Raw genomic sequence first — 27,820 nt, 5'->3', positions numbered from 1 at the left:
TAATTCCATATATCACTCTTATTATTAAGTCATTCTAAAAATGAGTGTTTTTCTTTAGGTAGGAATTTATTTTTCAACTTAAACTTCAATTAAAAAAAATATATATATATATGTTTTAAATGAATGAAAGATTTAATTCAAAATTAATTTAACAGGGCTGTATCTTTTTAATTTTGTTCTGAATTTAAAATAAATATATAAAATTAACTTACATTAATGTTTAACATAAAAATATTTTCCATTTTTTTTCGAGTTAAATAAACTTATTTACTTTTCCCTATACTTTACCAAAGAGAGGCTCCACAGTCGGAGAGGAGCTCTCATGACTCATAAGAGTAAGGTACTTTGTGAATATCCCCAACAATGCACCACCTTGTAAAGAGACCGCGCGCTACATGTAAATACCGTCACATGATGCAAACTTTAGGTACTTTCTCTGCAAGCATGTGGCACACATCACTGTGCTCCAAACACACTATAAAAAGCTGCACCCAGTGTAAAAACAGTTATATTCTGCAAGCACGTGGCATATACAATGTACCACACTCACTTAAAAAGCAGCACTGGGCTGCCTAGAAGCACAATCACACTCTATAAGCTTTAGGCACACACCTCACCACCATAAGGCGCACACCCTGTAAAAATCTGCACGCTCTCATAAACACAGTTCAGAATGCACATTTACACACACACAATGCACCAGACTCCTTGTAAAAGAGCAACACAACAACACACGCACAGGTGCACTCTGCAATCTGTAAGCAAATCTAGTGTTCCACACCAAACACAGACGCATGTGTTACACTGTGTGTACACACGGCCACACACTGGAAGCTGTAGGCACATACTCTCTGACATATGATGACATACTCTCTAACATATGGTGACATACTCTCTGACACATGGTGACATACCCTCTGACATATGATGACATACTCTCTGACATATGGTGACATACTCTCTGACATATGACGACATACTCTCTGACTTATGGTGACATACTCTCTGACATATGATGACATGCTCTCTTACATATGGTGCATGCTCGACACAATCATAGTGTAAACAAAACACAGGCTGTCTTTGTAAATGTTATACTTTGCAGACTGCTGACAAACCCACTTCTACCAGTGTCATTGAAAGAGCAAAACACTTAAGGCACTCAGTGAGTAAGCATGAAAGGCCTTCCCTGCAGCCATGCAGCAGTTCTCAGTAGGCATGGGCTGGCCTGCAGGGAAGGCTGGCAGTGCCAGAAGGGCTGGTCTGAGAGGTCAATGTGTGGCAAGTTTTTGGCTGTTTGTAGGCCTGTTTCATGACCTGGTAGGATAGTTTTTATTGTTACTATTCCCAATATTAACACAAGCATTGCCTGCATCAATCACAGATCATGCAGTCTTCCATCCCTTGCAAAACACCTATACAAAGTGTCTGTACCAGTTCCAAACTGCGACGATTTGCAAACGGGGCCACTTTTGTTTAGGTACCTGATTCACCAATGGGGGCCACTTTTGATACTTGGGCCTATTTTCTGCCCCAGCTCAGCTCTGGTCGTCAGAGGCTGACAGCACCCTGCAATGAGGTGTTGCAGTCACACTTTAGGGGCAAATGGTGCAACACCTAAGTATCTGGTGCAGACTTGCAGCGCGACTGCAGCATGCTTGCAGCACGCTTGCAGCAGGATTGTAGCACGCTTGTAACTCACCCCAACAGGCCCAAGGAAAGCAGTATTTAACCTGCAGGCAAAGTGAGGAATGTGAGGTGGAAACAGGGCACACCCTGTAGACAAGAGGCATGCCTTTGCCGAGCAGGTGTTCTGCAGGGTACCATCAGTAGGTGCAACTGTGCACTTAGTGTGCAAGGCTGCAGCTGAGACCCATGCGGTGTGTCATTCAATGCACACCTTATTAATGCTTGCTGACACCATTCAGAAAATGACATGCTGTGCAGCATGCACCGTGCACGGCATGGTGCAGATAGTTTGTTCCATGATGCTAGGTGGTCATTATGAGTGACAAATGGAGACACATTTCTCATTGAGAGATGCGAGATGGACATGTTCAAATAAGCTATCTCTGAGTGAGAGTTGGGCATATATAAGGAGACCCACCTCTCAGTGAGATCTGCTCATGTTCAAAGAACCCACCTCTGAATAAAGGCCTGGAATTGTTCAAGGGGACCCACCTCTCTGTGAGACCTTGGCCAGTTCAAAGAACGCACCTCTGATTAAAACGTGGGCTTGTTCAAGAGGACCCACCTCTCTGTGAGACCTTGGCCAGTTCAAAGAACCCACCTCTGATTAAGACTTGGATTTGCTCAGTGGGACCCACCTCGCTGTGAGACCTTGGCCAGTTCAAAGAATCCACCTCTACATGAGACCTGGGCAACTTCAGGAGAATCCACTGTTCAGTGAGACTTTGACATGTTCAGAGAAACCCACCTCTCCCTGAAACCTGGACAGGTTTAAGAGGACCCACTACTTAATGAGCTTTTGAAAAGTTCAAGAGAACTCATCTATCAGTGAGACATGGATATGTTGATGGGAACACAGTAACACACCTATCGGAGAGAGACAGATATGCTCCACACGGGTGCTGGTTGACTGCGAGTGATCCTACCACCACAGGGAACCTGTAAGTTTCTTGGAGCCATAAGCTGGTCTATGTGTCCTCTAACCTTAACCTTTCTCCACTGACTTCTTTAGAGGCTTGAGAACTTGAAGGTTACTTATGAAAGGGAATGAACCCTCTCTCCTTTGGTGAGGACCCTGACAGCTGTAAGACCTGGCCAAAGAGCACTCCTACTCTTGAACCTGGGCGCCCTTTCACCACCGCTCACGTGTACCTTTTGGCGCAATGACACTCCCAGTGCTTTCCTAACCAAAGAACCACCGGTGCGAACATTAACAAATTCTCTAAAAGTGCATTGAGGATGGGTAGAATACAAACTGCAGCTCCTTGGTGAACTCTAATGCCAATCTACTGGGCCTTTGAAGATGGACAAACCACAGACTGCAGCCCAGGGAAGGGCTCCAGGGCCAGACTATGGAGTCACTGAAGATGGGCAAAAGTCTGACTGCAGTCCAGAGGAGGGATCCAATGGCAGTCTATGCGGGCCAACGAATATGGGTAGAACCTACTGCAACCCAAGGTAAGGATCCAGTGCCAGCCTACGGAGCCACTGAAGATGGGCAGACCTCTGACTGCAGCCCAAGGGAGGGATCCAATGCCAGCCTACGGAGCCACTGAAGATGGGCAGACCTCTGACTGCAGCACAAGGGAGGGATCCAATACCAGTCTCCTGGGTTAAGGATGATGGGTAGAACATACTGCAGCCCAAGGAAGGGATCCAGTGCAAGTCTTTGGGTTCAATGAAGATGGGTAAAAGTCAGACTGTAGCGCAGAAAAGCAGCCCAATACCAGTTTATTGGGGTCATGGAAGATGGGTAGAACTTACTGCTGCCCAAGGAAGGGATCCAGTGCCAGACTATGGAGTCACTGAAGATGGGCAGGACTCTGACTGCAGCCCAAGGAAGGGATCTGGTGCCAGTCTATGGAGTCACTGAAGATGGGTAGAACTTACTGCAGCCCAAGAAAGGGATCCAATGCCAGACGATGGAGTCACTAAAGATGGGTAGAACTTACTGCAGCCCAAGGAAGGGATCCAATGCCAGACTATGGAGTCACTGAAGATGGGTAGAACTTACTGCAGCCCAAGAAAAGGATCCAATGCCAGACGATGGAGTCACTGAAGATGGGTAGAACTTACTGCAGCCCAAGGAAGGGATCCAATGCCAGACTATGGAGTCACTGAAGATGAGTAGAACTTACTGCAGCCCAAGAAAAGGATCCAATGCCAGATGATGGAGTCACTGAAGATGGGTAGAACTTACTGCAGCCCAAGGAAGGGATCCAATGCCAGATGATAGAGTCAGCCCAAGGAAGGGATCCAATGCCAGACGATGGAGTCACTGAAGATGGGTAGAACTTACTGCAGCCCAAGGAAGGGATCCAATGCCAGTCTACTGAGGCACTGAAGATGGGCAGGTCTCTGACTGCAGCCCAAGGAAGGGATCTAGTGCCAGACTATGAAGTTATTGAAGATGGGCAGGACTCTGACTGCAGCCCAAGGAAGGGATCTAGTGCCAGTCTATGGAGTCACTGAAGATGGGCAGGACTCTGACTACAGCCCAAGGAAGGAATCCAGTGCCAGTCTATGAGGTCTCTGGAGATGGGTAGAACTTAGGCTGCAGCTCAGGCATGGTATCCAATGCCAGTTTATGGGGTCTCTGGAGATGGGTAGAGCTCAGGCAGCAGCTCAATCACAGATCCAATGCCAGTCTATGGGGTCTCTGGAGATGGGTAGAACTCAGGCTGCAGCTCAGGCGCGGGATCCAATGCCATTCTATGGGGTCTCTGGAGATGGGTAGAACTCAGGCTGCAGCTCAGGCGTGGATCCAATGCCAGTCTATGGGGTCTCTGGAGATTGGTAGAGCTCAGGCTGCAGCTCAGGTGTGGGATCAAATGCCAGTCTATGGGGTCTCTGGAGATGGGTAGAACTCAGGCTGCAGCTCAGGCGTGGGATCCATCTATGGACAGAAGGTAGAAGGCAGGTTGATGGTGAGTGAGACTCACAGACAAGAAGTGAGCCCTGAGGTGTGTTGACAGGTCCCAAAGGCAACCATCTGAGCCGTCAGGGGACAGGGCCACATGCTCGGCGGGGGTCCCTTGACGGCCACAGTTGAAGGAGAGCAGAGAGGTGGGCGCAGCAGGTTTGGCACCACGAAAAGAACCACTGAACAGCACCGGAAGGGACACATCAGCACCACCGTCCTCTGCCTCCGCTCACAGCACCCACAGGACAAGAGCTCACGAAGAATACAGCGCTTTATTGGAAGGCAGTGCCTCGCCGCCACATGCAAGGCCGATGAGATGTGGGTCCACGTGCTGTGGCTACCGCAGCACTACTTGAGGCGTCCTGGGGCTGCGTGTAGCGCCGAGGAGTCGAAGAAGAGAGGGTTGTGAATTTCCATCTCACCAGTCTGTGGAGAGAGGGAGAGAGAGGTGAGTGACAGAACTGACTGCTTGTGTGTCTGTTGCTCTACTGCCTGTGTGCCTGCTCTACTGCCTGTGTGCCTGCTCTACTGCCTGTGTGCCCGCTCTACTGCCTGTGTGTGCCTGCTCTACTGCCTGTGTGTGCCTGCTCTACTGTCAGTGTGCCTGCTCTACTGCTTGTGTGTGCCTGCTTTCCTGCCTGTGTGCTCCTGCTCTTCTGTCTGTGTGCACCTGCTCTTCTGTCTGTGTGCTCCTGCTCGACTGCCTGTGTGTGCCTGTTCTCCATTTCTCGGCCTCAGACTCTGTGGACAGCTGCTGCTTGTGCCTGCTGTGTGAGTTCCTGCATGTGTCTGCTGTGTGCCTGCTGTGTGAGCTCCTGCTTGTGCCTGCTCTGTGAGCTCGTGCCTTCTCTGTAATCTCCTGCTTGTGCCTGCTTTGTGAGCTCCTGCTTGTGTCTGCTGTGTGCCTACGCCTCTGGTTAGTGATACCTACCGGTGCCAGGCCCGGGCACTCATAGACAGTGTACTCCCCGCCCTCGTTCTCGGCCTCAGACTCCGTGGACAGCTGCTGCTGCGCCTTCAGGGCATTCCTGCGAGAGAGAAGAAGAGTGATGGGGGCTGTGAGAGGCTGTGGCCCACCGGGACCCTCACCTCCCTCCCTGGGGGCAGCCAAGACCAGCTTAAGGCATCAGAAGCAGCTGCAGTACAGAGTCTCACCACCGGGGGAGCAGACGCTCCATCTAACCCACAATGCATGGGTTCTCCACTGTACAGAGCACATCTTCCATCCTCACTCACCACCCCTCCTGCTGAGGTGCTCTGTGTGGGAGGAAGTCCAGCTCATTAAGGGGCGGCTCCTCTGCTAGCCAGCAGCAGCAGCTGCAAACCTTTTACAATAAAACCATAATAAACTATATTTATTCTTATTTTCTTGTAAAAAGGGCGGGCCACAGGTGGTGAAGAAGTGCACAGCATTCCCTCCTCAGTGCGCATGTATGTTGGGCCAGCAGACTCGGGCCGGCCAAACACACATGCGCAGTAGGCTGTCTCCAACCTGGCACTGTGTTGCCGGGTTGGAAAGAGAAGGCAGAGGCTCCCATCTGCCTCAGGGCACCTAGCAAGAGCTAACCGTTCAGTCCTAATGCTGCTTTCATGCTGCCAGCGGCATGAAAGCCGCGTTAGGATTGGCTGCAAGGCAGGCTAGGAGCCTGTGCCTGCACATACTGCAGCAAGAGGAGTGGAGGGCGCAGCGAGGAGGGTAAGTTTTCTTTTAATTATTATTCTTTTATGTCTCCCCCCCATGCACCGCCTCTTACCTCTGCTCACTGTGAACAAGCTCATTTACATATGGGACGTGATGTACTGCGATATTAGCATATGAAGAGACTCATTAAGAGTAAACACAGGTCTGTCAGAAGTTTCTACTGCACCCCGGTCAACAAAATTGCAGCCTCTGGCACCATCTACTGGCATCATTATTAATGCACAAAGAGGGGTTTCTATACAGCGCGAGCCTGCAAAAAGGGTAATAATGAATCAACCCCGCAACTCTGACGGTCCTAAGTAAAGCTCTAAACCAGTTACACAAATGGCCCATCGAGTAGCGTTTGCTGCAAGGCCCTGCTCAGATTTTGGATCGATCCAGGCTTTACTGTGCAAAAAGAGGTATAAGAATCTCTAAACTATATCAAGAAATCACACAGCGCCATCGTGCTGCGCGATAGGGAAAGGACATGTTACAACGCATGATATGGCGCACAACGGACTGCATGAGGTCAGCGCAGACACCCCTGCATCGTGGTGCAAGGGTTCCTGCATTGCAGACAGGATTGTTTTTCTACAGTAGAGCACACCTTCCTGCATAAAAACAATCCCATGCAGCTTTTCGTCTTTCTATGTGTGCTGCATTCTGCAGCATACATAGAAGGAGGAAAAAACGAGGAGAGATAATCATATTGCTCAAGGCGTAGGACCACATTTAATGGGCAAGTCACGCAGCACAGTGCAGCCCAACAAGTCACCTTGCTGCACTGCGTGATAGGGAAAGAGTACAGCGCACTCCAGCCTTTGTCCCTGCGCTGGCGCCATTTTGGCTGCCTAGCATAAAACTCGGGAAATCTTGCACCATGGTGTAAGGGTGCCTGCGTTGTATGGAGGTTTGGTTGTGTGCAGGAAGGGGTAATTCCTGTACAAAAACAATCCCCTGAGGCATTTTCTCCTGCGTGTGCTTCAGAATGCAACACACATACAAAGAGGAAAAACGAAGAAAAATAAAGATATATCTCCTTGTGACGCCTCACCTGGGAAGGTGTATCATTTTGGAAAATTCCCAGATCTACAACTTCTGGTAAATTTGGGAAACCGTTAAAATCCATAGATGTTCCATGGGAACACCCAGGCAACACCCATAGAACGCTTCTCTGGGGCAGAGTAATACAACACAGAAAAATGCACTGTGTTGCTTAACTCCAGATTGATAAAGCCACTTGGGGCCATGCAAGGTGACCTTGTGTGACTTCATAGGTTGCATTTTAGGCTTGCATCGTACATGGGCGACGCAACCCCACGTACAACTATGCCTTGTAGCATTTTGACACATTCCCCGATCTGCCAGTAATGGTAAATCTAGGCATGCACCAAAATCCATGGGTGGATGCGTGGGAGCTCCCACACTCCACCCATGGAACGCCTCCCTGGGGCAGAGTAACCCAACGCATGGATTTGAGTGGTGTTGCGTTAAGCTGGATTTATGCAGCCATGCAGAGCCACGAAAGGTGGCCTTGCACGGCTCGATAAATCCGACTTCAGTTTTTGCGTCGCCCTTGCTCCCCCTTGCGTGGCACCTGTGTGATGCAAAACCTACATAAACACGCCCCTCATTTTGCGTCTGACATGCACACATTTTAGCTTCATCTGTTTTCACTGCCACCTACTGGACAGCAGCAAACCAATCGCAAAGCCTGAACAACGCAAAGCAATATGTGAGCTCATTAGGGTCACATTAATAGAAAATGGGCAAAAAAAAGGTTAGATTGAGATTTGGGGCGCTCAGAGGAACTCAATAGTTTTATTAGTTAAACTGCACAAGGAACTGCTGGTGAAAGAGGTATGTTTCGTGCTCCGAGAACTGCAACTGAAGTATAAGGGACCAGTGTTTCTGCCAAATGATACTCAGCTAAGTGTTTCTTCTAAAAGGTGTAACTGTTAACTACAGCCACATACAACCTGGCAGCAGACAAGAGGGTCCTTTAATCCCAATCTAGCATTTGTTTACCTCCAGAGGAACCCCCACCCCACCCCCCGGTGCAAGGCTCAGCCCCTGTGCTCTTTGTTCGCTGGGTTCCCTAATCTGGGCTGAAATCCATGGATCTTGCCAAGGATCAGCTGATCTCTTGGCTCCAAAGACCAATAAATATATACATTCAATTTTGTAGGCTGTGTATTTTTGGTCAGGTCCAGTGCAAGGATTTGTGGACCCCCATGGTATGTTATGGTTGAGGGGTGTGCCTACAGGGTGGCCGAGCAAAGGAGTGGGTCAACAGAGTGAATTTGCACCCGGACAGCGGTTGCCTTCAATTAGAAAGTGCTCTATGGACAAAGGTGAGAGATTTAAAGATGGCACCCGTGTGAATTGGGGGCCATGAAGGTCTATGAGCCGAGACGATACAGAGACGAGACGTGAGAGGGAAGATTCTATCTAAAGCGAGCTGCTTCATTTGGGATGATCTGCAGCTGCTGAGAGATATATGCCTGGTACCTAACTAGAGATGTCATAGTCCAGGCGAGAGTTGATCAAAGTATGCCGGGCTTGGAAAATTTGGTACTGTTTCTGGAATCCACCGGGACCTCAGGCATCCCATGAGGCTGGGGGTGCAGCACCTCTGGGTGAACTCTCTCCCCGCAGACACCAAAAGTGGACACGTGTCCACACAGCTCTCCATTATGAATCAACGGTGTCTTTAAAAGTACTTCTGCCCCCGGGGCACTTTGGTATTACAGAAAGGGCCGCAGACACTTGTGCGACAGACCGGTAGCGCTGGCCCACATGTAGCATCAGTGCTATCACCAGAGGGTGTTCCCTCGTTTGCATGGGGGCGTGGCCTATTAGGGCCTCCCTTCGCTTCTGCACCCCCACTGTATTATAGACAGGGGCTCAGAGGCACAGAAGCTGTCAGGGCACATCATACGATAACATGGCCACTGATGTTCAAACCCACTGGACCATATTTTTTTTAAGGAACAGGAATACTCCCCAAAAAACGAACATACCCCATTTCCACCACCCTTTTCGAAGGCTCTATCATTTTTATGAGAAAACAGACATTTACCACTTGAGCAGAACCAGACCGAGGGGACTCTCGCTGCTGTGGAAGGTGTTGCAGATCGGCAGAGAGAGCTCCCCCTGTGGTGCTCACATCCCAGCTTCACTGCACTACAGAGTAATAGATGCTGCTTCTGCAAAGGTACTCAGACCCCTCCCCCCGCCCCTTCACCCCGTCACTCACTCGTCCTGGTGCTGCAGGTGTTTCTTCTGGTGCTGATAGTGGTGGACTTGCACCGACTGGGCCAGGCGGGTATCCCCGGGCTGGAGAGAAGAGGGCGAGAGAGGGAGGAGAGACAGACAGAGGAAGGAGAGAGCGCGAGACAGGGAGGAGAGACAGACAGACAGAGGAAGGCAGGAGGAGACAGAGGGAGAGAGATCGAGAGAGGGAGGGAGGACAGACAGACAGAAGAAGGAGAGAGCGAGAGAGAGGGAGGAGAGACAGACAGAGGAAGGAGAGAGCGAGAGAGAGGGAGGAGAGACAGACAGAGGAAGGAGAGATCGTGAGAGAGGGAGGAGAGAGACAGAGGAAGGAGAGAGAGCGAGAGAGGGAGGACAGACAGAGGAAGACAGGAGGAGAGCGAGAGAGAGAGATAGAGAGAGATGAAGGCAGGAGGAGACAGAGGGAGGGAGAGCGAGAGATGGAGAACAGACAGACAGAGGAAGGCAGGAGGAGACAGAGGGAGGGAGAGTGAGAGAGGGAGGACAGACAGACAGAGGGAGAAAGAGCGAGAGAGGGAGGACAGACAGACAGAGGAAGGCAGGAGGAGACAGAGGGAGAGAGAGCGAGAGAGGGAGGCGACACAGGCAGAGGAAGGGGAGAGAGGGAGGACAGACAGACAGAGGAAGGAGAGAGCGCGAGAGAGGGAGGACAGACAGACAGAGGAAGGAGAGCGAGAGAGGGAGGACAGACAGAGGAAGGAGAGCGAGAGAGGGAGGACAGACAGACAGAGGAAGGAGAGCGAGAGAGGGAGGACAGACAGAGGAAGGAGAGCGAGAGAGGGAGGACAGACAGACAGAGGAAGGAGAGAGCGCGAGACAGGGAGGACAGACAGACAGAGGAAGGAGAGCGAGAGAGGGAGGAGAGACAGACAGAGGAAGGAGAGAGCGCGAGACAGGGAGGAGAGACAGACAGAGGAAGGAGAGCGAGAGAGGGAGGAGAGACAGACAGAGGAAGGAGAGCGAGAGAGGGAGGACAGACAGAGGAAGGAGAGCGAGAGAGGGAGGAGAGACAGACAGAGGAAGGAGAGCGAGAGAGGGAGGAGAGACAGACAGAGGAAGGAGAGAGCGCGAGAGAGGGAGGAGAGACAGACAGAGGAATGAGAGAGCGCGAGAGAGGGAGGAGAGACAGACAGAGGAAGGAGAGAGCGCGAGAGAGGGAGGAGAGACAGACAGAGGAAGGAGAGAGCGCGAGACAGGGAGGAGAGACAGACAGAGGAAGGAGAGAGCGCGAGACAGGGAGGAGAGACAGACAGAGGAAGGAGAGCGAGAGAGGGAGGAGAGACAGACAGAGGAAGGAGAGAGCGAGAGAGAGGGAGGAGAGACAGACAGAGGAAGGAGAGCGAGAGAGGGAGGAGAGACAGACAGAGGAAGGAGAGCGAGACAGGGAGGAGAGACAGACAGAGGAAGGAGAGCGAGAGAGGGAGGAGAGACAGACAGAGGAAGGAGAGAGCGCGAGAGAGGGAGGAGAGACAGACAGAGGAAGGCAGGAGGAGACAGAGGGAGGGAGAGTGAGAGAGGGAGGACAGACAGACAGAGGGAGAAAGAGCGAGAGAGGGAGGACAGACAGACAGAGGAAGGCAGGAGGAGACAGAGGGAGGGAGAGTGAGAGAGGGAGGACAGACAGACAGAGGGAGAAAGAGCGAGAGAGGGAGGACAGACAGACAGAGGAAGGAGAGAGCGCGAGAGAGGGAGGACAGACAGAGGAAGGAGAGCGAGAGAGGGAGGACAGACAGACAGAGGAAGGAGAGAGCGCGAGAGAGGGAGGACAGACAGAGGAAGGAGAGCGAGAGAGGGAGGACAGACAGACAGAGGAAGGAGAGAGAGCGAGAGAGGGAGGACAGACAGACAGAGGAAGGAGAGAGCGCGAGAGAGGGAGGACAGACAGAGGAAGGAGAGCGAGAGAGGGAGGACAGACAGACAGAGGAAGGCAGGAGGAGACAGAGGGAGAGAGAGCGAGAGAGGGAGGACAGACAGACAGAGGAAGGAGAGAGCGTGAGAGAGGGAGGACAGACAGACAGAGGAAGGAGAGAGCGTGACAGAGGGAGGAGAGACAGACAGAGGAAGGAGAGAGCGCGAGAGAGGGAGGACAGACAGAGGAAGGAGAGCGAGAGAGGGAGGACAGACAGAGGAAGGAGAGCGAGAGAGGGAGGACAGACAGACAGAGGAAGGAGAGAGCGCGAGAGAGGGAGGACAGACAGAGGAAGGAGAGCGAGAGAGAGGGAGGAGAGACAGACAGAGGAAGGAGAGAGCGAGAGAGAGGGAGGAGAGACAGACAGAGGAAGGAGAGAGCGAGAGAGAGGGAGGAGAGACAGACAGAGGAAGGAGAGCGAGACAGGGAGGAGAGACAGACAGACAGAGGAAGGCAGGAGGAGACAGAGGGAGAGAGATCGAGAGAGGGAGGGAGGACAGACAGACAGAGGAAGGAGAGAGCGAGAGAGAGGGAGGAGAGACAGACAGACAGAGGAAGGCAGGAGGAGACAGAGGGAGAGAGATCGAGAGAGGGAGGGAGGACAGACAGACAGAGGAAGGAGAGAGCGAGAGAGAGGGAGGAGAGACAGACAGAGGAAGGAGAGATCGTGAGAGAGGGAGGAGAGAGACAGAGGAAGGAGAGAGAGCGAGAGAGGGAGGACAGACAGAGGAAGACAGGAGGAGAGCGAGAGAGAGAGATAGAGAGAGATGAAGGCAGGAGGAGACAGAGGGAGGGAGAGCGAGAGAGGGAGGACAGACAGACAGAGGAAGAAAGAGCGAGAGAGGGAGGACAGACAGACAGAGGGAGAAAGAGCGAGAGAGGGAGGACAGACAGACAGACAGAGGAAGGCAGGAGGAGACAGAGGGAGGGAGAGTGAGAGAGGGAGGACAGACAGACAGAGGGAGAAAGAGCGAGAGAGGGAGGACAGACAGACAGAGGAAGGCAGGAGGAGACAGAGGGAGAGAGAGCGAGAGAGGGAGGACAGACAGACAGAGGAAGGCAGGAGGAGACAGAGGGAGGGAGAGCGAGAGAGGGAGGCGACACAGGCAGAGGAAGGGGAGAGAGCGAGATAGGGAGGACAGACAGACAGAGGAAGGAGAGAGCGTGACAGAGGGAGGACAGACAGACAGAGGGAGAAAGAGCGAGAGAGGGAGGACAGACAGACAGAGGAAGGCAGGAGGAGACAGAGGGAGAGAGAGCGAGAGAGGGAGGCGACACAGGCAGAGGAAGGGGAGAGAGGGAGGACAGACAGACAGAGGAAGGAGAGAGCGCGAGAGAGGGAGGACAGACAGACAGAGGAAGGAGAGCGAGAGAGGGAGGACAGACAGAGGAAGGAGAGCGAGAGAGGGAGGACAGACAGACAGAGGAAGGAGAGAGCGCGAGAGAGGGAGGACAGACAGACAGAGGAAGGAGAGAGCGTGACAGAGGGAGGACAGACAGACAGAGGAAGGAGAGAGCGTGACAGAGGGAGGACAGACAGACAGAGGAAGGAGAGCGAGAGAGGGAGGACAGACAGAGGAAGGAGAGCGAGAGAGGGAGGACAGACAGAGGAAGGAGAGCGAGAGAGGGAGGACAGACAGAGGAAGGAGAGCGAGAGAGGGAGGACAGACAGACAGAGGAAGGAGAGAGCGCGAGAGAGGGAGGACAGACAGACAGAGGAAGGAGAGAGCGAGAGAGAGGGAGGAGAGACAGACAGAGGAAGGAGAGCGAGAGAGGGAGGAGAGACAGACAGAGGAAGGAGAGCGAGACAGGGAGGAGAGACAGACAGAGGAAGGAGAGAGCGCGAGAGAGGGAGGAGAGACAGACAGACAGAGGAAGGCAGGAGGAGACAGAGGGAGAGAGATCGAGAGAGGGAGGGAGGACAGACAGACAGAAGAAGGAGAGAGCGAGAGAGAGGGAGGAGAGACAGACAGAGGAAGGAGAGAGCGAGAGAGAGGGAGGAGAGACAGACAGAGGAAGGAGAGAGCGCGAGAGAGGGAGGAGAGACAGACAGAGGAAGGAGAGAGCGAGAGAGGGAGGACAGACAGACAGAGGAAGGAGAGCGAGAGAGGGAGGACAGACAGACAGAGGAAGGCAGGAGGAGACAGAGGGAGAGAGATCGAGAGAGGGAGGGAGGACAGACAGACAGAAGAAGGAGAGAGCGAGAGAGAGGGAGGAGAGACAGACAGAGGAAGGAGAGAGCGAGAGAGGGAGGACAGACAGACAGAGGAAGGAGAGAGCGAGAGAGAGGGAGGACAGACAGAGGAAGACAGGAGGAGAGAGAGAGATAGAGAGAGATGAAGGCAGGAGGAGACAGAGGGAGGGAGAGCGAGAGAGGGAGGACAGACAGACAGACAGAGGAAGGCAGGAGGAGACAGAGGGAGGGAGAGCGAGAGAGGGAGGACAGACAGACAGAGGAAGGCAGGAGGAGACAGAGGGAGGGAGAGTGAGAGAGGGAGGACAGACAGACAGAGGGAGAAAGAGCGAGAGAGGGAGGACAGACAGACAGAGGGAGAAAGAGCGAGAGAGGGAGGACAGACAGACAGAGGAAGGCAGGAGGAGACAGAGGGAGAGAGAGCGAGAGAGGGAGGACAGAAAGACAGAGGAAGGAGAGAGAGCGAGAGAGGGAGGACAGACAGACAGAGGAAGGAGAGAGAGCGAGAGAGGGAGGACAGACAGACAGAGGAAGGAGAGAGCGTGACAGAGGGAGGAGAGACAGACAGAGGAAGGAGAGAGCGAGAGAGGGAGGACAGACAGAGGAAGGAGAGCGAGAGAGGGAGGACAGACAGACAGAGGAAGGAGAGAGAGCGAGAGAGGGAGGACAGACAGACAGAGGAAGGAGAGCGAGAGAGGGAGGACAGACAGACAGAGGAAGGAGAGAGAGCGAGAGAGGGAGGACAGACAGAGGAAGGAGAGAGCGCGAGAGAGGGAGGACAGACAGACAGAGGAAGGAGAGAGAGCGAGAGAGGGAGGACAGACAGACAGAGGAAGGAGAGAGCGAGAGAGAGGGAGGAGAGACAGAGGAAGGAGAGTGAGAGAGGGAGGACAGACAGACAGAGGAAGGAGAGAGAGCGAGAGAGGGAGGAGAGACAGAGGAAGGAGAGCGAGAGAGGGAGGAGAGACAGACAGACAGAGGAAGGAGAGCGAGAGAGGGAGGACAGACAGACAGAGGAAGGCAGGAGGAGACAGAGGAAGGAGAGCGAGAGAGGGAGGACAGACAGACAGAGGAAGGAGAGCGAGAGAGGGAAGAGAGACAGACAGAGGAAGGAGAGAGCGCGAGAGAGGGAGGAGAGACAGACAGACAGAGGAAGGCAGGAGGAGACAGAGGGAGAGAGATCGAGAGAGAGGGAGGACAGACAGAGGAAGGAGAGAGCGCGAGAGAGGGAGGACAGACAGACAGAGGAAGGAGAGAGAGCGAGAGAGGGAGGACAGACAGACAGAGGAAGGAGAGATCGTGAGAGAGGGAGGACAGACAGACAGAGGAAGGAGAGAGAGCGAGAGAGGGAGGACAGACAGACAGAGGAAGGAGAGAGCGAGAGAGAGGGAGGACAGACAGAGGAAGGAGAGCGAGAGAGGGAGGACAGACAGACAGAGGAAGGAGAGCGAGAGAGGGAGGACAGACAGACAGAGGAAGGAGAGCGAGAGAGGGAGGACAGACAGACAGAGGAAGGAGAGCGAGAGAGGGAGGAGAGACAGACAGAGGAAGGAGAGCGAGAGAGGGAGGACAGACAGACAGAGGAAGGAGAGCGAGAGAGGGAGGACAGACAGAGGAAGGAGAGCGAGAGAGGGAGGACAGACAGACAGAGGAAGGAGAGCGAGAGAGGGAGGACAGACAGACAGAGGAAGGAGAGCGAGAGAGGGAGGACAGACAGAGGAAGGAGAGCGAGAGAGGGAGGACAGACAGAGGAAGGAGAGAGCGTGAGAGAGGGAGGAGAGACAGACAGAGGAAGGAGAGCGAGAGAGGGAGGACAGACAGACAGAGGAAGGAGAGCGAGAGAGGGAGGACAGACAGACAGAGGAAGGAGAGCGAGAGAGGGAGGACAGACAGAGGAAGGAGAGCGAGAGAGGGAGGACAGACAGACAGAGGAAGGAGAGCGAGAGAGGGAGGACAGACAGACAGAGGAAGGAGAGCGAGAGAGGGAGGACAGACAGACAGAGGAAGGAGAGCGAGAGAGGGAGGACAGACAGAGGAAGGAGAGCGAGAGAGGGAGGACAGACAGAGGAAGGAGAGCGAGAGAGGGAGGACAGACAGACAGAGGAAGGAGAGCGAGAGAGGGAGGACAGACAGACAGAGGAAGGAGAGAGCGCGAGAGAGGGAGGACAGACAGACAGAGGAAGGAGAGCGAGAGAGGGAGGACAGACAGACAGAGGAAGGAGAGAGAGCGAGAGAGGGAGGACAGACAGACAGAGGAAGGAGAGAGCGAGAGAGGGAGGACAGACAGACAGAGGAAGGAGAGAGCGAGAGAGAGGGAGGACAGACAGACAGAGGAAGGAGAGCGAGAGAGGGAGGACAGACAGAGGAAGGAGAGCGAGAGAGGGAGGACAGACAGACAGAGGAAGGAGAGAGCGAGAGAGAGGGAGGACAGACAGAGGAAGGAGAGCGAGAGAGGGAGGACAGACAGAGGAAGGAGAGCGAGAGAGGGAGGACAGACAGACAGAGGAAGGAGAGCGAGAGAGGGAGGACAGACAGAGGAAGGAGAGCGAGAGAGGGAGGACAGACAGAGGAAGGAGAGAGGGAGGACAGACAGACAGAGGAAGGAGAGAGAGCGAGAGAGGGAGGAGAGACAGAGGAAGGAGAGCGAGAGAGGGAGGACAGACAGACAGAGGAAGGAGAGAGCGCGAGAGAGGGAGGACAGACAGAGGAGGGAGAGCGAGAGAGGGAGGACAGACAGAGGAAGGAGAGCGAGAGAGGGAGGACAGACAGACAGAGGAAGGAGAGAGAGCGAGAGAGGGAGGACAGACAGACAGAGGAAGGAGAGAGCGAGAGAGGGAGGACAGACAGAGGAAGGAGAGGGAGAGAGGGAGGAGAGACAGACAGAGGAAGGAGAGCGAGAGAGGGAGGACAGACAGAGGAAGGAGAGCGAGAGAGGGAGGACAGACAGAGGAAGGAGAGCGAGAGAGGGAGGACAGACAGACAGAGGAAGGAGAGAGAGCGAGAGAGGGAGGACAGACAGACAGAGGAAGGAGAGAGCGAGAGAGGGAGGACAGACAGACAGAGGAAGGAGAGAGCGAGAGAGAGGGAGGACAGACAGACAGAGGAAGGAGAGCGAGAGAGGGAGGACAGACAGAGGAAGGAGAGCGAGAGAGGGAGGACAGACAGAGGAAGGAGAGCGAGAGAGGGAGGACAGACAGAGGAAGGAGAGCGAGAGAGGGAGGACAGACAGACAGAGGAAGGAGAGAGCGCGAGAGAGGGAGGACAGACAGAGGAAGGAGAGCGAGAGAGGGAGGACAGACAGACAGAGGAAGGAGAGCGAGAGAGAGGGAGGACAGACAGACAGAGGAAGGAGAGAGCGCGAGACAGGGAGGAGAGACAGACAGAGGAAGGAGAGAGCGCGAGACAGGGAGGAGAGACAGACAGAGGAAGGAGAGAGCGCGAGAGAGGGAGGACAGACAGAGGAAGGAGAGAGAGCGAGAGAGGGAGGACAGACAGAGGAAGGAGAGCGAGAGAGGGAGGACAGACAGACAGAGGAAGGAGAGAGAGCGAGAGAGGGAGGACAGACAGACAGAGGAAGGAGAGCGAGAGAGGGAGGACAGACAGAGGAAGGAGAGCGAGAGAGGGAGGACAGACAGACAGAGGAAGGAGAGCGAGAGAGGGAGGACAGACAGAGGAAGGAGAGCGAGAGAGGGAGGACAGACAGACAGAGGAAGGCAGGAGAAGGAGACACAGAGGGAGAAAGACGAGAGAGAGGAGAGACGGACAAACCAAGACGCAATAAAGAGAAACAAATCGAGGAATAGGGAGAGGGGCAAGAGAGGGAGCGGGAAAGGAGGTTAGACAGAGAGACGAGATAGATGGAGAGAAAAGATGAAGAAAGATTCGGAGATGAAGAGGAAGGAGAGGTTGTAGGGGAGAAAGGAAGAGAGAGGGAGAAAGGAGAAACAGGCCGGACTCACAGTAGGCCAGAGAGCACAGCGAGGAAGGCAGAGGGAGAAAAAGAGCAAGAGAGAGAAACGCAGAGAAAAGGGAAGAGAAAGAGAGAAAAAAGAGAACATAACGGAAAGCATGGGGAAGTGAGAAAGAGAGAGGGAGAACAAGAAAAACAAGGACAGAGAAGAGATATCAGAGGAAAAGTCTCATGAGGTAACTGTGACCCACTTAGGAAGTAAGAAACCATGCATGCATAACTGAAACATATGGTAATCTGTATCAAAGCAGAGCTCCTGCACCAGAGACCCACCTCCCACTGACAGTGTCCTCTGTGTCCGGAGATCTGACACAATTAGCGGTGCTCTCTGCGTCTGAGGATCTGGCACAAGTAACAGTGCCCTCTGTGCCTGAAGATCTGGCACAAGTAACAGTGCCCTCTGTGTCTGATTAACTAGTACAGGTAACAGTTCCCTCTGTGTCTGAGGATCTGGCACAAGTAACAGTGCCCTCTGTGTCTGAGGATCTGGCACAAGTAACAGTGCCCTCTGTGTCTGAGGATCTGGCACAAGTAACAGTGCCCTCTGTGTCTGAAGATCTGGCACAAGAAACAGTGCCCTCTGTGCCTGAAGATCTGGCACAAGTAACAGTGCCCTCTGTGTGTGCCCTCTGTGTCTGAAGAACTGGCACAAGTATCAGTGCCCTCTGTGTCTGAGGATCTGGCACAAGTAACAGTGCCCTCTGTGTCTGAGGATCTGGCACAAGTAACAGTGCCCTCTGTGTGTGAAGATCTGGACATGTAACAGTGCCCTCTGTGTCTGAGGATCTGGCACAAGTAACAGTGCCCTCTGTGTGTGCCCTCTGTGTCTGAAGATCTGGCACAAGTAACAGTGCCCTCTGTGTGTGCCTTCTGTGTCTGAAGAACTGGCACAAGTAACAGTGCCCTCTGTATCTGAAGATCTGGCACAAGTAACAGTGCCCTCTGTGTCTGAAGATCCGGCACAACTAACAGTACACAAGTAACAGTGCTCTCTGTGTGTGCCCTCTGTGTCTGAAGAACTGGCACAAGTAACAGTGCTCTCTGTGTCTGAGGACCTGGCACAAGTAACAGTGCCCTCTGTGTCTGAGGACCTGGCACAAGTAACAGTGCCCTCTGTGTCTAAGCATCTGACACAGCTAACAGTGCCCTCTGTGTCTGAAGATCTGGCACAACTAACAGTGCCCTCTGCGTCTGAGGATCTGGCACAACTAACAGTGCCCTCTGCGTCTGAGGATCTGGCACAAGTAACAGTGCCCTCTGTGTCTGAAGATCTGGCACAAGTAACAGTGCCCTCTGTGTGTGCCCTCTGTGTCTGAAGATCCGGCACAAGTAACAGTGCCCTCTGTGTCTGAAGATCTGGCACAAGTAACAGTGCCCTCTGTGTGTGCCCTCTGTGTCTGAAGAACTGGCACAAGTAACAGTGCCCTCTGTGTCTGAAGATCCGCACAACTAACAGTACACAAGTAACAGTGCCCTCTGTGTGTGCCCTCTGTGTCGGAAGAACTGGCACAAGTAACAGTGCCCTCTGTGTCTGAGGATCTGGCACAAGTAACAGTGCCCTCTGTGTCTGAAGATCTGGCACAAGTGACAGTGCCCTCTGTGTGTGCCCTCTGTGTCTGAAGAACTGGCACAAGTAACAGTGCCCTCTGTGTCTGAAGATCTGGCACAACTAACAGTGCCCTCTGCGTCTGAGGATCTGGCACAAGTAACAGTGCCCTCTGTGCCTGAAGATCTGGCACAAGTAACAGTGCCCTCTGTGTCTGATTAACTAGCACGGGTAACAGTTCCCTCTGTGTCTGAGGATCTGGCACGAGTAACAGTGCCCTCTGTGTCTGAGGATCTGGCAAAAGTAACAGTGCCCTCTGTGTCTGAGGATCTGGCACAAGTAACCGTGCCCTCTGTGTCTGAGGATCTGGCACAAGTAACAGTGCCCTCTGTTTCTGAAGATCTGGCACAAGCAACAGTGCCCTCTGTGCCTGAAGATCTGGCACAAGTAACAGTGCCCTCTGTGTGTGCCCTCTGTGTCTGAAGAACTGGCACAAGTAACAGTGCCCTCTGTGTCTGAGGATCTGGCACAAGTAACAGTGCCCTCTGTGTCTGAGGATCTGGCACATGTAACAGTGCCCTCTGTGTCTGAAGATCTGGACATGTAACAGTGCCCTCTGTGTCTGAGGATCTGGCACAAGTAACAGTGCCCTCTGTGTCTGAGGATCCAGCACAAGTAACAGTGCCCTCTGTGCCTGAAGATCTGGACAAGTAACAGTGCCCTCTGTGTGTGCCCTCTGTGTCTGAAGATCTGGCACAAGTAACAGTGCCCTCTGTGTGTGCCTTCTGTGTCTGAAGAACTGGCACAAGTAACAGTACCCTCTGTGTCTGAAGATCTGGCACAAGTAACAGTGCCCTCTGTGTCTGAAGATCCGGCACAACTAACAGTACACAAGTAACAGTGCTCTCTGTGTGTGCCCTCTGTGTCTGAAGAACTGCCACAAGTAACAGTGCCCTCTGTGTCTGAGGATCTGGCACAAGTAACAGTGCCCTCTGTGTCTGAAGATCTGGCACAAGTAACAGTGCCCTCTGTGCCTGAAGATCTGGCGCAAGTAACAGTGCTCTATGTGTCAGAATATCTGGCACAAGTAAAAGTGCCCTCTGTGTCTGAGGATCTGGCACAAGTAACAGTGCCCTCTGTGTCCGAGGATCGGGCACATGTAACAGTGCCCTCTGTGTCTGAAGATCTGGACAAGTAACAGTGCCCTCTGTGTCTGAGGATCTGGCACAAGTAACAGTGCCCTCTGTGTGTGCCCTCTGTGTCTGAAGGTCTGGCACAACTAACAGTGCCCTCTGTGTCTGAGGATCCGGCACAAGTAACAGTGCCCTCTGTGTCGGAGGATCTGGCACAAGTAACAGTGCCCTCTGTGTCGGAGAATCTGGCACAACTAACAGTGCCCTCTGTGCCTGAAGATCTGGCACAAGTAACAGTGCCCTCTGTGTGTGCCCTCTGTGTCTGAAGAACTGGCACAAGTAACAGTGCCCTCTGTGTCTGAAGAACTGGCACAAGTAACAGTGCCCTCTGTGTCTGAAGATCTGGCACAAATAACAGTGCCCTCTGTGTCTAAAGATCCGGCACAACTAACAGCACACAAGTAACAGTGCTCTCTGTGTGTGCCCTCTTTGTCTGAAGAACTGGCACAAGTAACAGTGCCCTCTGTGTCTGAGGACCTGGCACAAGTAACAGTGCCCTCTGTGTCTGAAGATCTGGCACAAGTAACAGTGCCCTCTGTGTCTGAAGATCTGGCACAAGTAACAGTGCCCTCTGTGTGTGCCCTCTGTGTCTGAAGAACTGGCACAAGTAACAGTGCCCTCTGTGTCTGAAGATCCGGCACAACTAACAGTACACAAGTAACAGTGCCCTCTGTGTGTGCCCTCTGTGTCTGAAGAACTGGCACAAGTAACAGTGCCCTCTGTGTCTGAAGATCTGGCACACGTAACAGTGCCCTCTGTGTCTGAAGATCCGGCACAACTAACAGTACACAAGTAACAGTGCTCTCTGTGTGTGCCCTCTGTGTCTGAAGAACCGGCACAAGTAACAGTGCCCTCTGTGTCTGAGGATCTGGCACAAGTAACAGTGCCCTCTGTGTCTGAGGATCTGGCACAAGTAACAGTGCCCTCTGTGTCTGAAGATCTGGCACAAGTAACAGTGCCCTCTGTGCCTGAAGATCTGGCACAAGTAACAGTGCTCTATGTGTCAGAATATCTGGCACAAGTAAAAGTGCCCTCTGTGTCTGAGGATATGGCACAAGTAACAGTGCCCTCTGTGTGTGCCCTCTGTGTCTGAAGGTCTGGCGCAACTAACAATGCCCTCTGTGTCTGAGGATCTGGCACAAGTAACAGTGCCCTCTGTGTCTGAAGATCTGGCACAAGTAACAGTGCCCTCTGTGTCTGAAGATCCGGCACAACTAACAGTACACAAGTAACAGTGCTCTCTGTGTGTGCCCTCTGTGTCTGAAGAACTGGCACAAGTAACAGTGCCCTCTGTGTCTGAGGATCTGGCACAAGTAACAGTGCCCTCTGTGTCTGAAGATCTGGCACAAGTAACAGTGCCCTCTGTGTCTGAAGATCTGGCACAAGTAACAGTGCCCTCTGTGCCTGAAGATCTGGCACAAGTAACAGTGCTCTATGTGTCAGCATATCTGGCACAAGTAAAAGTGCCCTCTGTGTCTGAGGATCTGGCACAAGTAACAGTGCCCTCTGTGTGTGCCCTCTGTGTCTGAAGGTCTGGCGCAACGAACAGTGCCCTCTGTGTCTGAGGATCTGGCACAAGTAACAGTGCCCTCTGTGTCGGAGGATCAGGCACAAGTAACAGTGCCCTCTGTGTCAGAGGATCTGGCACAACTAACAGTGCCCTCTGTGTCGGAGGATCTGGCACAACTAACAGTGCCCTCTGTGTCTCAAGATCTGGCACAAGTAACAGTGCCCTCTGTGTCTGAGGATCTGGCACAGGTAACAGTGCCCTCTGTGTCTGAGGATCTGGCACAAGTAACAGTGCCCTCTGTGTCTGAGGATCTGGCACAAGTAACAGTGCCCTCTGTGTCTGAGGATCTGGCACATGTAACAGTGCCCTCTGTGTCTGAAGATCTGGACAAGTAACAGTGCCCTCTGTGTCGGAGGATCTGGCACAACTAACAGTGCCCTCTGTGCCTGAAGATCTGGCACAAGTAACAGTGCCCTCTGTGTGTGCCCTCTGTGTCTGAAGAACTGGCACAAGTAACAGTGCCCTCTGTGTCTGAAGATCTGGCACAAGTAACAGTGCCCTCTGTGTCTGAAGATCCGGCACAACTAACAGTACACAAGTAACAGTGCTCTCTGTGTGTGCCCTCTGTGTCTGAAGAACTGGCACAAGTAACAGTGCCCTCTGTGTATGCCCTCTGTGTCTGAAGATCCGGCACAACTAACAGTACACAAGTAACAGTGCCCTCTGTGTGTGCCCTCTGTGTCTGAAGAATTGGCACAAGTAACAGTGCCCTCTGTGTCTGAAGATCTGGCACAAGTAACAGTGCCCTCTGTGTGTGCCCTCTGTGTCTGAAGAACTGGCACAAGTAACAGTGCCCTCTGTGTTTGAAGATCCGGCACAACTAACAGTACACAAGTAACAGTGCCCTCTGTGTGTGCCCTCTGTGTCTGAAGAACTGGCACAAGTAACAGTGCCCTCTGTGTCTGAAGATCTGGCACAAGTAACAGTGCCCTCTGTGTGTGCCCTCTGTGTCTGAAGAACTGGCACAAGTAACAGTGCCCTCTGTGTCTGAAGATCTGGCACAAGTAACAGTGCCCTCTGTGTCTGAGGATCTGGCACAAGTAACAGTGCCCTCTGTGTCTGAGGATCTGGCACAAGTAACAGTGCCCTCTGTGTCTGAAGATCTGGCACAAGTAACAGTGCCCTCTGTGTGTGCCCTCTGTGTCTGAAGAACTGGCACAAGTAACAGTGCCCTCTGTGTCTGAAGATCTGGCACAACTAACAGTGCCCTCTGCGTCTGAGGATCTGGCACAAGTAACAGTGCCATCTGTGCCTGAAGATCTGGCACAAGTAACAGTGCCCTCTGTGCCTGAAGATCTGGCACAAGTAACAGTGCCCTCTGTGTCTGATTAACTAGCACAGGTAACAGTTCCCTCTGTGTCTGAGGATCTGGCACAAGTAACAGTGCCCTCTGTGTCTGCGGATCTGGCACAAGTAACAGTGCCCTCTGTGTGTGCCCTCTGTGTCTGAAGGTCTGGCGCAACGAACAGTGCCCTCTGTGTCTGAGGATCTGGCACAAGTAACAGTGCCCTCTGTGTCGGAGGATCAGGCACAAGTAACAGTGCCCTCTGTGTCAGAGGATCTGGCACAACTAACAGTGCCCTCTGTGTCGGAGGATCTGGCACAACTAACAGTGCCCTCTGTGTCTCAAGATCTGGCACAAGTAACAGTGCCCTCTGTGTCTGAGGATCTGGCACAGGTAACAGTGCCCTCTGTGTCTGAGGATCTGGCACAAGTAACAGTGCCCTCTGTGTCTGAGGATCTGGCACAAGTAACAGTGCCCTCTGTGTCTGAGGATCTGGCACATGTAACAGTGCCCTCTGTGTCTGAAGATCTGGACAAGTAACAGTGCCCTCTGTGTCAGAGGATCTGGCACAACTAACAGTGCCCTCTGTGCCTGAAGATCTGGCACAAGTAACAGTGCCCTCTGTGTGTGCCCTCTGTGTCTGAAGAACTGGCACAAGTAACAGTGCCCTCTGTGTCTGAAGATCTGGCACAAGTAACAGTGCCCTCTGTGTCTGAAGATCCGGCACAACTAACAGTACACAAGTAACAGTGCTCTCTGTGTGTGCCCTCTGTGTCTGAAGAACTGGCACAAGTAACAGTGCCCTCTGTGTATGCCCTCTGTGTCTGAAGATCCGGCACAACTAACAGTACACAAGTAACAGTGCCCTCTGTGTGTGCCCTCTGTGTCTGAAGAATTGGCACAAGTAACAGTGCCCTCTGTGTCTGAAGATCTGGCACAAGTAACAGTGCCCTCTGTGTGTGCCCTCTGTGTCTGAAGAACTGGCACAAGTAACAGTGCCCTCTGTGTTTGAAGATCCGGCACAACTAACAGTACACAAGTAACAGTGCCCTCTGTGTGTGCCCTCTGTGTCTGAAGAACTGGCACAAGTAACAGTGCCCTCTGTGTCTGAAGATCTGGCACAAGTAACAGTGCCCTCTGTGTGTGCCCTCTGTGTCTGAAGAACTGGCACAAGTAACAGTGCCCTCTGTGTCTGAAGATCTGGCACAAGTAACAGTGCCCTCTGTGTCTGAGGATCTGGCACAAGTAACAGTGCCCTCTGTGTCTGAGGATCTGGCACAAGTAACAGTGCCCTCTGTGTCTGAAGATCTGGCACAAGTAACAGTGCCCTCTGTGTGTGCCCTCTGTGTCTGAAGAACTGGCACAAGTAACAGTGCCCTCTGTGTCTGAAGATCTGGCACAACTAACAGTGCCCTCTGCGTCTGAGGATCTGGCACAAGTAACAGTGCCATCTGTGCCTGAAGATCTGGCACAAGTAACAGTGCCCTCTGTGCCTGAAGATCTGGCACAAGTAACAGTGCCCTCTGTGTCTGATTAACTAGCACAGGTAACAGTTCCCTCTGTGTCTGAGGATCTGGCACAAGTAACAGTGCCCTCTGTGTCTGCGGATCTGGCACAAGTAACAGTGCCCTCTGTGTCTGAGGATCTGGCACAAGTAACAGTGCCCTCTGTGTCTGAAGATCTGGCACAAGTAACAGTGCCCTCTGTGCCTGAAGATCTGGCACAAGTAACAGTGCCCTCTGTGTGTGCCCTCTGTGTCTGAAGAACTGGCACAAGTAACAGTGCCCTCTGTGTCTGAGGATCTGGCACATGTAACAGTGCCCTCTGTGTCTGAAGATCTGGACATGTAACAGTACCCTCTGTGTATGAGGATCTGGCACAAGTAACAGTGCCCTCTGTGTGTGCCCTCTGTGTCTGAAGGTCTGGCACAACTAACAGTGCCCTCTGTGTCTGAGGATCCGGCACAAGTAACAGTGCCCTCTGTGCCTGAAGATCTGGACAAGTAACAGTGCCCTCTGTGCGTGCCCTCTGTGTCTGAAGATCTGGCACAAGTAACAGTGCCCTCTGTGTGTGCCTTCTGTGTCTGAAGAACTGGCACAAGTAACAGTGCCCTCTGTGTCTGAAGATCTGGCACAAGTAACAGTGCCCTCTGTGTCTGAAGATCCGGCACAACTAACAGTACACAAGTAACAGTGCTCTCTGTGTGTGCCCTCTGTGTCTGAAGAACTGGCACAAGTAACAGTGCCCTCTGTGTCTGAGGATCTGGCACAAGTAACAGTGCCCTCTGTGTCTGAGGATCTGGCACAAGTAGCAGTGCCCTCTGTGTCTGAAGATCTGGCACAAGTAACAGTGCCCTCTGTGTCTGATTAACTAGCACAGGTAACAGTGCCCTCTGTGTCTGAGGATCTGGCACAAGTAAAACTGCCCTCTGTGTCTGAGGATCTGGCACAAGTAACAGTGCCCTCTGTGTCTGAGGATCTGGCACAAGTAACAGTGCCCTCTGTGTCTGAGGATCTGGCACATGTAACAGTGCCCTCTGTGTCTGAAGATCTGGACAACTAACAGTGCCCTCTGTGTCTGAGGATCTGGCACAAGTAACAGTGCCCTCCGTGTGTGCCCTCTGTGTCTGAAGGTCTGGCACAACTAACAGTGCCCTCTGTGTCTGAGATCCGGCACAAGTAACAGTGCCCTCTGTGTCGGAGGATCTGGCACAAGTAACAGTGCCCTCTATGTCGGAGGATCTGGCACAACTAACAGTGCCCTCTGTGCCTGAAGATCTGGCACAAGTAACAGTGCGCTCTGTGCCTGAAGATCTGGCACAAGTAACAGTGCCCTCTGTGTGTGCCCTCTGTGTCTGAAGAACTGGCACAAGTAACAGCGCCCTCTGTGTCTGAAGATCTGGCACAAGTAACAGTGCCCTCTGTGTCTGAAGATCCGGCACAACTAACAGTACACAAGTAACAGTGCTCTCTGTGTGTGCCCTCTGTGTCTGAAGAACTGGCACAAGTAACAGTGCCCTCTGTGTCTGAGGATCTGGCACAAGTAACAGTGCCCTCTGTGTCTGAAGATCTGGCACAAGTAACAGTGCCCTCGGTGCCTGAAGATCTGGCACAAGTAACAGTGCTCTATGTGTCAGAATATCTGGCACAAGTAAAAGTGCCCTCTGTGTCTGAAGATCTGGCACAAGTAACAGTGCCCTCTGTGTCTGAAGATCCGGCACAACTAACAGTACACAAGTAACAGTGCTCTCTGTGTGTGCCCTCTGTGTCTGAAGAACTGCCACAAGTAACAGTGTATTCTGTGGCTGAGGATCTGGCACAAGTAACAGTGCCCTCTGTGTCTGAAGATCTGGCACAAGTAACAGTGCCCTCTGTGCCTGAAGATCTGGCGCAAGTAACAGTGCTCTATGTGTCAGAATATCTGGCACAAGTAAAAGTGCCCTCTGTGTCTGAGGATCTGGCACAAGTAACAGTGCTCTCTGTATCTGAGGATCTGGCACATGTAACAGTGCCCTCTGTGTCTGAAGATCTTGACAAGTAACAGTGTCCTCTGTGTCTGAGGATCTGGCCCAAGTAACAGTGCCCTCCGTGTGTGCCCTCTGTGTCTGAAGGTCTGGCACAACTAACAGTGCCCTCTGTGTCTGAGGATCCGGCACAAGTAACAGTGCCCTCTGTGTAGGAGGATCTGGCACAAGTAACAGTGCCCTCTGTGTCGTAGGATCTGGCACAACTAACAGTGCCCTCTGTGCCTGAAGATCTGGCACAAGTAACAGTGCCCTCTGTGTGTGCCCTCTGTGTCTGAAGAACTGGCACAAGTAACAGTGCCCTCTGTGTCTGAAGATCTGGCACAAGTAACAGTGCCCTCTGTATCTGAAGATCCGGCACAACCAACAGTACACAAGTAACAGTGCTCTCTGTGTGTGCCCTCTGTGTCTGAAGAACTGGCACAAGTAACAGTGCCCTCTGTGTCTGAGGATCTGGCACAAGTAACAGTGCCCTCTGTGTCTGAAGATCTGGCACAAGTAACAGTGCCCTCTGTGTCTGAAGATCTGGCACAAGTAACAGTGCCCTCTGTGCCTGAAGATCTGCCACAAGTAACAGTGCTCTATGTGTCAGAATATCTGGCACAAGTAAAAGTGCCCTCTGTGTCTGAGGATCTGGCACAAGTAACAGTGCCCTCTGTGTGTGCCCTCTGTGTCTGAAGGTCTGGCGCAACTAACAGTGCCCTCTGTGTCGGAGGATCTGGCACAAGTAACAGTGCCCTCTGTGTCGGAGGATCTGGCACAAGTAACAGTGCCCTCTGTGTCGGAGGATCTGGCGCAACTAACAGTGCCCTCTGTGTCTCAAGATCTGGCACAAGTAACAGTGCCCTCTGTGTCTGATTAACTAGCACAGGTAACAGTGCCCTCTGTGTCTGAGGATCTGGCACAAGTAACAGTGCCCTCTGTGTCTGAGGATCTGGCACATGTAACAGTGCCCTCTGTGTCTGAAGATCTGGAGAAGTAACAGTGCCCTCTGTGTCTGAGGATCTGGCACAAGTAACAGTGCCCTCTGTGTCTGA

The 27,820-nt window shown here is 52.8% G+C and overlaps 1 protein-coding gene across 1 annotated transcript in view; it reads right to left on the bottom strand.

The window, feature by feature from the left end:
* Window positions 1-249: 249 nt before the first annotated feature.
* LOC138301391 (neural proliferation differentiation and control protein 1-like) overlaps window positions 250-27,820 on the bottom strand; it is a 102,962-nt gene continuing 75,391 nt past the window's right edge. The window contains exons 7-9 of the mRNA XM_069241828.1: window positions 9,556-9,635; window positions 5,544-5,640; window positions 250-5,038 (exon numbers count right to left, since the gene is read on the bottom strand). Of these exons, the coding sequence (XP_069097929.1) occupies window positions 4,961-5,038; window positions 5,544-5,640; window positions 9,556-9,635 (255 nt within the window). The 3' untranslated portion in view covers window positions 250-4,960. The remainder of the gene's footprint in view (window positions 5,039-5,543; window positions 5,641-9,555; window positions 9,636-27,820) is intronic.

Source organism: Pleurodeles waltl, chromosome 6 (genome assembly GCF_031143425.1).
Source record: "Pleurodeles waltl isolate 20211129_DDA chromosome 6, aPleWal1.hap1.20221129, whole genome shotgun sequence".
NCBI lineage: Eukaryota > Metazoa > Chordata > Amphibia > Caudata > Salamandridae > Pleurodeles > Pleurodeles waltl.
Note: the sequence above shows the minus strand (reverse complement) of the source record. Positions and strands in the feature narration are given on the sequence as shown.